At 42.8% G+C, this 12,500-nt stretch overlaps 1 protein-coding gene across 2 annotated transcripts in view; it reads left to right on the top strand.

The window, feature by feature from the left end:
* The window catches only part of frmpd2 (FERM and PDZ domain containing 2), a 66,543-nt gene that overhangs the window by 3,420 nt on the left and 50,623 nt on the right, over positions 1–12,500 (top strand). For both annotated transcript variants that reach the window (XM_042087559.1, XM_042087558.1), the window contains exons 4-5: positions 5,730–5,909; positions 10,414–10,483. In XM_042087559.1, coding sequence (XP_041943493.1) covers positions 5,730–5,909; positions 10,414–10,483 — 250 coding nt within the window. The remainder of the gene's footprint in view (positions 1–5,729; positions 5,910–10,413; positions 10,484–12,500) is intronic.

Genomic DNA, 12,500 nt, shown 5'->3' with positions numbered 1-12,500 from the left:
GTCTAATTGTCGAAGTGGCGGCATTAACATTGATTTTCAAGCGTCCCACTATTGCGACATTTTTTTTTCCATTGTCGGAGTAGCGACACTTGACCTTTTCTTTCAAACGTCCTGCCATTCCGACATGAGGTCATTAACAGTGGCGTAGCCAGGATTTTTCAACGGAGTGGACTTTTGCGAAGTATAGGCTTAGGGTGGGCCTTTATTTTTTTATTCCAATATGGGCAGCATAGGCTTACAGTAATCGTCCCAACTTTAAACAACACACGAACACACAAACAAAATTCAATCAATTTGCAACTATTCATTAAGCCTACATAATTAGCCCATATGAAACTTGTGCGGCCTTTATTGGTGCGGATTATGCATGATGCAGCATAGGCCTAAGTGGGAAATTACTGTATTAATATAAATGCCAGTACAATTATCATTATACTTAAATCAATGAATGTGATTATGTCCTAGTTACGTGCGCTTTAGTGTCGTACACTGACATTCGTCAATGGGGATAGTCGCCGACCTTCATTAGATGTGGATATTTGGAGGCAAGGATAGCCTTCAAGAAACAAGGTTATCGCAGTTGCTGTGAGACATTCGGCCCTTCTCTCTCTCAAAATCAAAACACACCCAATTCACGCTTGGACTTTTCGATTATGTTTCTAAATGTTGGGACTGATGGACACTGAACTCTGGGGGTTATTTGAACGTTCGTTGTGAAGTGGTTTACTGTAAAAGGAGCTTCGGATATCGCGTCTGTCTTTGCACAATTATAGGGCCATGATCATGCATGCGCTAGCCTAGAGTCGAGAGAAAGAAGACTAAATAAATATGCAGACATGTTATGTGCAATTGCACACACACACAGAAACAACTGCACGCATGACATGTAAAATATATAGGCCTAGCCTACATTATTGTGTAGTAAATTGAGTTTATCCAACCTGCTGGCAAGCCAAAATGCGTTGCATATGGCTTTATCATTGTCCTCTAAAATGCAATTGCCTATAAGCAACTTGAATATATCGCACACCTAGTTTGAACACCCTGATGGACACTGAACTCTGGGGGTTATTTGAACGTTCACTGAACTGGTTTAGGCTACTGGAGCGTAAGAATTCCGCCCGTCTTTGCGCAATTGGCCATTGATTGACGGCCATTAATTAATTAATATAGGTGGCCTGCACGCAGAGTTTGTTTGATGCATGGAGTTTCCGACCGTTTTCCCCTAAGAGCTTAGAGAATAAAATGAGGAGAGTTACCTGTGTTTTACATAATGTGTAACATTGATTCACATGGCCAGTTCAAAATCACCTAGGGTTTTTACTGAAATGTGTGCCGATATCAATTATTGGGAAAAACATTGTTTGGAGTGGATGGCGGGTGGATTGTTGATGTCTGCAGGTGCAGATGACATGAGTACAGCTCATCCATGCATCTAGGATGTTGGAATTTGATAGGATATGGAACTGCAGAGATAAATTGAAAATGAGGATTGGTAATGTCGGAATAGCGGTACTAAAAAAAATCGGAGTAGGGGCATGTCTAAATAGAGGCATGTCGTAATAACGGTATGACGTAATAGAGGGTTGTCGTAATAACGGGATGTCGTAATAAAGAGTGAACCCCCAACCACCATGGTACGACGCAACTTGCGACCAAAATACATTGTTACATCTGTTTCCAGATATATAGCCTGGACGAATATCTGGGTATCGCAAATGTTATCAATTGTCTCGTGGCTTAACGGCAGCGCGTCAGTGCACTACGCGCTCGGCCGGAGTTCGCATCCTGCGTAGTAGGCCTACGAGACACAACAATATGGTTTGACCATACATATTTATGTATATAGTTACTCTACATCGAGAGACCATAGGTACAAGACATCAGTCAAAAACAATTTAATCTACGTGTCACACTAGTTCACCTGCAGGTAGCGAGAAGCAAGTTAGCAAACAATGCTTTCTAGAAACAACCCCCAGGATGGTGTTTGCATTTGCTAGTTAGGATGTTAATATTGCCTCTAAAGATCTGGGTAGCCTTGTGTTTGTATTCACTTGTTAGAATTGTCTTTAAGGATCTGGGTGGTGTTTGTATTCACTAGTTAGCATATTAGCATTGTCTCTGGATCTAGGTGGTGTTTGCATTTGCCAGTTAGCTTGTTAGCATTGTCTGTAAGGTGCTGAGTGGTGTTTGCATTTGCTAGTTAGCTTGTTTGCAGTAGCAGCCCCAGAATCTGGAACTGCCTCCCCCTCCACATCCGTGCAGCCCAGTCCCTCTTAAAGACCTCTTTTCACTTGCCTTTGATTATTGTCTCTTTTTTTAAATGCCAGTGCATAGTGTCCCCTGGCTACCTTTTTAAATGTTTTCTTTTTTTACATTATTTTAACTCCTACAGTCATTGTCTTGTTGTCCTTTTCATTTTTTCTTTCTGCCTTAGGTCATACCTTTGTTTATCGCACCTAGCAGTTTTAGCAGTTTATTGTGAAGCACTTTGGTGCGGCTGAGCCGTCTGTAAATGTGCTATAGAAATAAAATTTGACTTGACTTGACTTGACTTGTTAGCATTGCCTATAAGGCGCAGGATGGTGTTTGCAATCGCTAGTTAGCTTGTTAGCATTGCCTGTAAGGCGCTGGGTTGTGTTTGCAATCGCTAGTTAACTTGATAGCATTCCCTATAAGGATCTGGGTGGTGTTTGCAATAGCTAGCTAGCTTGTTAGCATTGCCTATAAGGCTCTGGGTGGTGTTTGCAATCGCTAGTTAGCTTGTTAGCATTGTCTATAAGGCTCTAGGTGGTGTTTGCAATCGTTAGTTTTAGACAAAACTCTCACAGCTTAAAGGAACACGCCACCCAATGTCAGTAGTAATATATGTTCTTACCTTAACTTTCACGAGTTGAGTCATACCTCTCCGGTGTCGGTACGTGCACTCAAACGCTCTGGCTTGCAGCGCAAATGTGTTAGCATGTTGCTATGCTAGCGGGCCCAGACGTAGCCGTAGAGGGAGGAAGATAGCATTAATCAAACACATCCACGTTTTCCCTACTTAAATACAGTTGCACGAGTAGTTGATAAAAATGTGTAAGGTCACACAACATGAAACGTGGCGATTTCCCAAGCGAATAAACAGGAGAACTACAATGTGTGGCGCAGTAGCACTTGGGAGTACTTGACCTAGCGTAGTAATATTAATTAACACCTAATTTTAGATCCTATCCACCACAGAGTTTAGAATCCATGCTTGATCGACCCCTCAGCCTCCCCCTCCCCTCTGAGCGAGAGAGAGAGGCACACACACTAGAGATGCGCTGATGGGCTATTATTTCAACCATAATTGCATAGCAAAACTTATCATCAATCCGCCATCCATCCGCACCAAAGTTTTTTGACCAATAGACCTCTCCAGAATAAGTCCCGCCTCCGTAACTTCCGTATCCATCCAACTTCCGGGCGTCGATTGTCTATGGGAAATAACATGGCGTTTCGAAATATCATACCGGTAAAATATCTGTAGGTAGTGAAGTAGAAAAAGCTGGTGGGCAGATTGGCCTACACACTTCTGCCATCTAGTTTCCACTGGATTTTTTGATTTTGGTAGTACTTAAACGGCACCGACAATCAAAAAATACAGTGGAAACTAGATGGCAGAAGTGTGTAGGCCAATCTGCCCAGCAGCTTTTTCTACTTTGTCACCTACAGAGTTTGACAGGTACGATCTTTCAAAACGCCATGTTATTTCCCATAGACATTTGACGACCGAAGGTTGAATGGATACGGAAGTTAGGAGGCGGGACTTATTCTGGAGAGGTCTATTTTCAAAACCGCACCCGCCCGCCATCCGCTGGTTGTTTTAATGTATATGGGTGATGCGGCGCTGCTGACGTGAGGCTAGAAAGCTCTTGCCTGTTCTAGAAAGACTGATCCAATGCAGCAAATATATTAAAAGGCTAAAGTCCTACATTGGCTATGTTGTAGCCTATCCCCAGAATATCAGCAGCAAACTCAGTCTCTGTCTCGCAAAAGTCTCCAAATAAAACGCACATCGGCCTGTTGCCTATTCTGCCAGCTTGTGCCAATATATCGTCCAAAATGCTTGATTGCATTGTCCACATTTTTAGCTACATTTTCATATACCACATCAGCATTTTTGTTCAGTGAATCTTTTGTAAATTGCTTTACAATAGCGTCGGGCCCTTGTCAGCAGCCTTCGGCTTGCCTCTTGCCACTATTCACTCCTTCGTCTTCCGATGTCATTTCTGAGTCATCTACGAGATGTTTACACACACTCACACATTCACCTCTGTATAGAACCAACTTGACATTGACTTCAACCTGTGCTATACCCTAGATGAGACTGCCTGGGTTATTTTGTTTCGATATTATATAAAACACATAGTAATTGTAGCCTACCATTCAGGGAATATGCATTTAAAAGAGAGACAGAGAGTGATATGACTCAGAAATTACACTGGGCGATGGCAGTGCGAGATGTTCAGAACGTAAGAGCTAAAACTTCTGGTGCGGATGGATGGCGAATTGATGATAAGTTTTGCTATGCAGTTATGGTTGAAATAATAGCCCATCAGCGCATCTCTAGTGTGTGTGCCTCTCTCTCTCGCTCAGAGGGGAGGGGGAGGCTGAGGGGTCGATCAAGTATGGATTCTAAACTCTGTGGTGGATAGGATCTACAATTAGGTGTTAATTAATATTACTACGCTAGGTCAAGTACTCCCAAGTGCTACTGCGCCACACATTGTAGTTCTCCTGTTTATTCGCTTGGGAAATCGCCACGTTTCATGTTGTGTGACCTTGCACATTTTTATCAACTACTCGTGCAACTGTATTTAAGTAGGGAAAACGTGGATGTGTTTGATTAATGCTATCTTCCTCCCTCTACGGCTACGTCTGGGCCCGCTAGCATAGCAACATGCTAACACATTTGCGCTACAAGCCAGAGCGTTTGAGTGCACGTACCGACACCGGAGAGGTATGACTCAACTCGTGAAAGTTAAGGTAAGAATATATATTAATACTGACATTGGGTGGCGTGTTCCTTTAAGGGGACGTTCAAACTAAGCGTCCGTTTTACATTATAACCCTATATGGAGTAGACCGTTTTACATTATAATCCTATGGAGTAGACTGTTTACATTATAACCCTATATGGAGTAGACTGTGTTTACATTATAACCCTATATGGAGTAGACCATGTTTTCAAAAAATTCGTCTTCTTCTTTTAAAACGCTACCGCAACCGTCTTTTTCTGCGGCTAGGAAGTTGAGAAATATTCAACTTCTAACGGAAAAACGCCAATTACCGAGACCTGTGGTTTCCCATGACCACAAGTAAAAAATGGAGAAGGTGACAGAACACCGGTCGAGAGACTCGTTTTAGTGTCTGAGCATAGGGAATTGTTTGACATAACTTCACAACTTTACCATAACATACCAAAAGCAATAGCCAACCCCAATTTTTTCTTCTGCGATATTTTGTATCCACACGTAACATTAAGTCACTTTGCCTATCGCAAAAAAAATCGCTTCCGGTTGCTTTTTGGAACAAGAACGCTTGCAGATTATTTTTCAAACTGAAAAAGCGGTCTGCATAACTTCTTTTGTCAGAAAAAGGCGCTGAACATACCCTAAGTGTGTTTTGTGTGTGTTTGTCTCTATGTGTGTGTGTGTGTGTGTGTTTGTCTCTGTGTGTGTGTGTGTGTGTGTGTATCCCCACAGCCGGTGCTGCTGAGTGAGCGTCTGAACAACCTGCTGCTGAGCATGTGTGAGGAGTGTGTGTCTCTGCGGTCGGACCTGCAGGACGTGCTGGAAGTGTGTGAGCAGCACCACCAACACACTCCGCAGCCCGTGCACGAACGCGTCATACGCCAGCTTGTAGAGGATGTCCAGCAAGACCCGGTAAACGTACACACACACACACACACATACTAAACTGGGACACTGTTTCCAGGAGTCTCCCAGCAGAATTTTCAATTCTGTTATGTGGTGTTACCACAGTCCTTTTAGGCAAGTCCCTCCACTCGGCGGCCATATTGCAACGCTTTTTGGGGACTTATCGGGCATCTATTTCGGCAGGAATGCGCGTGCGCAAGGCTTCACGACATCAACCTTGCTCCAGCTGCAAGATCACAACACATGATTGGCACGATGTCTTCACAACACACCACATGTGGGGTGTACTACGAATCTCGATTAGTGGGTTAGCGAGGTATGTTGCGCTCAAAGCCAGGCTATGCTGTGACACGAAAGTGGATCTGTTTTAGTGTCGCTATATCACCATGGTATCTTATGCTGTCATCCAAACCTGGTTGGGAGGAGGTTATGTGCTAAATTATAGCTCAAATCGTGTAATCTACCGCACACTGACCAATCAATTGTCTTAAAAACGAAGTTATCTCACGTGTAGGATTCTGTCATATATCTTACAGGTGGAGCTCCGCCTCTACTAACATTTTGGATCTCGAATGCGCTCGAGTGCTGTGCGTGCAAATATCCCACTATGGACGTGCATACCATACAACAACTGATGACAATTGATTTATTTGATGTTATAGGTTAGACACAAAAAAAGACCGCAGTGTAGATTAGGCTATCGCTCATGAATGCGGAAGTTATTGTTTTTAAATAGAGGCGGTCTTGTGTGTCTCCACTTTCACGATTGGCCAACGTCATCCCAACACCGAGAACGCGCACAGATCTGAGCTGAAAGCCTAGTTTGCAAATATATCACATAACTGCTATCGTAGTATCACTTAACGTATACCCCTGAGTCAAGGCTTTGTCAAGCCTCGATATGTCTACATAGCCTAGATATGTCTAATGTGCTTCGTAGTATACCCCAATGATTGGCTCAATGTATTCACATTTCGACGTTTTGCCACGGAAGGGGCAGGATATGTATAAACAACTGCCATATTATTGGCGTTACAAACTAACATGCATTTCTATTGAGGATTTTTTGAGTGCTGTGTCTCTTCATTAGAAAGTCTCTGGTGTCACTGACTATATAAGGAAGTGATTAACCTTCTAAGCGCCAAAGTCGCAAAATTGCGACACACAGCAACACTGATTAAAACAGACGATGGATCCAAGTACGGTGTCAAATCGAACAAAACGTTCATGTGTGATAAAGTCTTGGATCTGTTGTTCACCTATTCTAATTCTGAAGGAAAATATATGAGAGAAGGAGAGACGCTGGTGCAGCTCAGGTGTCTTCTTAATTTTCAATTTATTTAGTAAAAGGTGCAGAACATACGACTAACGTTTCGATGTAGTCAAATCTTCATCAGAGTCCTTGGAAGGAATGGGGGGTAAAGCCCTGATAAGGATTACCTACAGGTGTGATTGAGCATAAAAGGGGGCATTGGCTACCTGAAGATACACCCACAGCTTCCAAGGAGCTACACTTACAACATTAAGTCCACAAACCAGAGAAGTAATTAAAATGATCGAACAGGCATACGTATAAACAAGCCTACATAGTTCACATAGTTATAATAGGGAAAAAACATTTAACATTAACAGTTTAACATTTACAGAAAGCATGATAGATTTAATTCATCATTAAGGCCTAAAGGTTCTAAAGTGCCAAGTGCATGTATCCAATAAGCTTCCCTACATAGCAGCTTTTTAATAATATCACCACCTCTGGGTGAGGCTGTGATTTTTTCTATTCCCCAGAATCTCAAAGATGCCGGAGAACCATGATTGGCCTCCTTGTAATGTCGCGCCATGGCATATGTTAGGTTTTGGGTGCGAATGGCAGTCTTATGTTCAGATACCCGTATTTTACGTTGCCGTTTTGTTTGCCCTATATAAGCCAATCCACAGGGACATTCGTTAAACGAATTTGAGCATTGTGCACAATTTCCACATTTATAGAAACCTTGTGGTGGGCAGGATAGCCAAGTGGTAGGAGGTGGGGTGGTCATGTCCGAGTGGACCAATCGATCACGGAAGTTACGAGCGCGCCTAAATATAAATCTGGGTGGCTCAGCGCAAATATCCGTTAGTGTCGGGTCACTTTTTAGTACATGCCAGTGTTTGCGAATAATGTTTTTTATGTGTTTTATGGAAAATATATGACTTTTGGAGATGACATCGATCATCCATTATAGTCACGGTGCATCTTAATGGAGGTGCGACAGTGTCCACTAAGCAAACAACGTTTATTTGGACCCTTTTCCCAACACACTGTAGCTGGAGGGGCCAGTGGTCGACGTGATCATAGTGTCTGTAATGGACATGGTACAGACAGCAGGGGGGTAAAAATAGGGCTCTGAAGATCAAAATCACCCGATAATCACCCTACTTTATGGTATAGGAACAGATTTATTAGCCTACTTTATGGTATAGGAACAGATTTATTAGCCTACTTTATGGTATAGAAACTGATTTATTAGTCTACTTTATGGTATAGGAACAGATTTATTAGCCTACTTTATGGTATAGAATACAAGGATACAAGGATACAAGGAAGTTTATTGTCACATGTATATAGTTACTGGAAGTAAGAAATGCAGTGAAATTATGTCTGGTGTCAGCCTATTTGTGCATTTAAAAAGTGCAGTAGAAGAGGGGTTTAGTAGATTAAGTGGCAAGGGCTGCATAAGAAAGGTGGGGGAGGATTGGGATTGGGGGGGGGGCACCAACAAGGAGCACAGATTTATTAGCCTACTTGATGGTATAGGAACAGATTTGACCAGGCTACTTTATGGTATAGGAACAGATTTATTAGCCTACTTGATGGTATAGGAACAGATTTGACCAGGCTACTTTATGGTATAGGAACGGATTTGACCAGACTACTTTATGGTAGGCTATAGTAGGCTTTTTGGTTATAGTAATAGTTTAAGTATATACTTTTTTGGGCTTTTATGCCTTTAATGCGACAGGATAGTGGAGAATGAGAGGAAGTGAGTGTGAGAGAGTGTCGGGGTGGGATCCGGAAAAGACCAAGGGGTGGGAATCAAACCCGGGTCGCCGGCGTACAGTGCAGGTGCCCCAGCCAGTTGCACCACGGCTGGGGCCGGTTATAGTAATAGTTCACTAATGTGGTTTACATGTGACTTTTTTCCATTTGTTATATGGATGAAATGACAAAAAAGGAAAAAAAAATGTTCTCAAATATGTTCAACATCCAGTATTTACTGAAAGGTGCATAACTTGAGATGGTTGCCATCAAGTGACGTCATAATATGCAAATTTACCCCCTTAAACTTTGATCATACTCAATGATTTTCACATTTGCAGTAGGACTTTATCTCTGACCACTCAAGCCATGGCCTCTTGAAAAGTTAATGTCAAAATCCAGTGTTGTTTTTTTTTAACCCTGGCGCTTAAAGGGTTAAGATATACCCAGTAGTGGACACACACACACACACACACACACACACACACACACACACACACAGCGGGATTAGTCCCAGTCTTAACTACCGGACCGTCTAAATGAGGGGGACTGACGTAATCCTGATTTGATTGACCAGCTCAGTAGAGTCTATTTGGGCTGGACAACCTTGTCCACTACACACACACACACACACACACACACACACACACACACACACAGCTCATTAAAGTGTTTATAGGCTGGACATCCTTTCGCATGTGTACTCCACATACACTGTCCAAACACACACAGACACACACACACACACACACACTCTCTCTCACACACACACACACACACACACACACACACACACACACACACTCACTCACACACACACACAGACACACACACACACACACACACACACACACACACACTGGGGTTGGGACGGTCTTTTAGGGAATCCTCAAACAGGGGAAGAGCTTAGACTGCCCACCTTGGATTACTGCCCACACTTTAGATTAGGCCACCTCTCTCTCTCTCTCTCTCTCTCCCTCTCTCTCTCTCTGACACACACACACACACTCACACACTCACACACACACACACACACACACACAGACACTCATTCACACACACACACGCACACACACACACACACGTCATGGAATATTGGGCTGGAGCGTATGATAAAGTTTGCACTGAGGAGTGTGTGTGTGTGTGTGTGATAAAGTGTGCACTGAGGAGTGTGTGTGTGTGTGTGTGTATGTGTGTGTGTGTGTGTGTGTCGGTGTTTGTGTATGTGTGTGTGTGATAAAGTGTGCACTGAGGATTGTGTGTGTGTGTGTGTGTGTGTGATAAAGTGTGCACTGAGGAGTGTGTGTGTGTGTGTGTGTGTGTGTGTGTGTGTGTGTGTGTGTGTGTGTGATAAAGTGTGCACTGAGGAGTGTGTGTGTGTGTGTGTGTGTGTGTGGGTGTGTGTGTGTGTGGGTGTGTGTGTGTGAGGAGTGTACTGTACTTTCTTCTGATCCTGTTCCATCTGTTGCTTTGGTTCTATGTCTCTTTCAGGAGAACCCGGTTGCGACTGGTTCCAACCAGCTCACAGACCGCAGTCAGACAGTCAGGGACAGGCTGAGGGGTAAGGCACACACACACACACACACACACACACACACACACACACACACACACACATGAACATGCTGCAGGCTGAGACTGTTCTCAAAGATTATTCATACCTTTGTACATGACTGTGTGAGCATATTTGTATGTGTGTGAGTGTGTGTATGTGTGTCCATGCGTGTGTGTGTGCAGGGTGCGATTTGTGTAAAAACCAGAGGGGGGGATGATTTTGAATAAGTTTGTAACCCCCCCCCCCAAAAAAAAAAATATATATATATATATTAATTTTGCCACCTTTGTAACATTTTAGTTTTAGTTTACCGTGGTGTATGACTTTAAACAGCGAGTGTGCTTGGTATGATGATCAGCTCCTCTAATGCAGGGTAGGACTACGTTTTGACAAGCATACAAATTCACCTTGTTCTTGCCCCATCTGAAATGACTCCTCTACTTTTGCTGCCTCCATCCTTTCTGTATTTGTTGTGTAAAAAAACGTTGTATATGATGGCACTGAAGTCTTAAGTTAGTGAATTGGCTAACAGTGTTAGTTGGTAACCAAATAGCCTACACATTGCGCTACACGCTGCGTAGGCTATGTGCATTCTCATTGCATTGCGTTCAGTAGCCTAGTGCGTAATATTGCAAAAGTTGAAAAAATAAATGTGTTTATTGTAGCCTACAGAAAATAAATAGCCTACTATCATACTGTCAGTTAAGTTTTATGAAAATAATTTACGAACCAGAACATAAAGACCATGAAGCTACTATTTCTTGCAGCTGTTAAAACACCCGCTAGATAGTTTGAATACCCACCAACATTCGTTTTTGCAGTACAGATTATTTCTGAAAGTTATTTGTCTACTAGGCCTAGCCTACTGGCTGATTTATCAAACGAGTGCTTTCTCGTTCGTCCTCCGCAAACTACAGGTGTTTTGGTAGAGAGCCATTGAATAAGCGATGCCAAGCAATTTCTGTAACACTTTTTGTGACATTCAGCAATTATCTCCTCATTTAGGGCCCGTCCACATGGAGACGCTTTTTAGGTTAAACGCAAAGGTTTTGCTTCGTCTTGGCCGAGCGTCCAAACGAATCCTGTAAACGCACTGCCCGAAACCGCACTTTTCTGAAACCTGGTCCCAGAGTGGAGAAATCTGAAACCGTAGCCCGTTTGAGTTCGTTTAGACAGTGAAACCGCACATCCTGCTTGCGTATCGATGATCATCGATGTCATCGCCACACCTCAGCTGCCCTGGACTTGCACTTATAGTATTGCCTAACAATACTAGTTTTCATACATGACATTACCTACGATTACAATCCGTAAGATAAACTGGTGCTGCGCAGCGCCGATAGCTTATGACTTGGTGGACTGTGGACCCGGTGTTTTTTAATGCATTCTAGCTACTGTCAGTGACGCGAGAGAACTTAAGTTATTAGGAAAGTGCGGTGTAAGTTTAGGCTACATTCATTTGTGCGTAGTGCCAGTGTCATTCATTTATTTTACATGTCTTACAACATATATACATGCATTCACAGTCGAGTGAAATCAGATATAAGCATACAAAGACGCTTAGAACTCACGTTAAGCCGATGGTAGCACACTGAATGCAAATGCGCGATTTGATTTGATGCAGGCAAACGTATTGACTGTTACTAACGAAGGTTTTATAGCAATATTATAAATGTGGCGACAGAATAGCCTAGAACTTGGGTAAGCCTTGCGTTTAGTAGCCTAATTGCGCTGATGGCCAAAACTAATGTGAATCACGGACTATCCTACAACCAAAGAAAGTAAAGGTGATTAGTAGGCCTACCTGCGTTAGCCAAATAAAGGACGGGACTGCATCCTTCACAAACCGTAAAATAAAGTTGATTAGTTTTACAGTTGACTACAGTTGACAGTTCACCATCAGTCCACACAAACAATTCTGGCCTATTCTGTCTGTTTGTAAAGCACAAACTTTGGTCAATTTCTGTAAAGAAACAGTGCCACCTATAGGCCTGGGGTATGAAGTAACGTGTTGAGTCGTGTT

Source organism: Alosa sapidissima, chromosome 3 (genome assembly GCF_018492685.1).
Source record: "Alosa sapidissima isolate fAloSap1 chromosome 3, fAloSap1.pri, whole genome shotgun sequence".
Classification (NCBI taxonomy): Eukaryota; Metazoa; Chordata; class Actinopteri; order Clupeiformes; family Clupeidae; genus Alosa; species Alosa sapidissima.
This window is presented reverse-complemented; position numbering and strand designations above follow the sequence as displayed.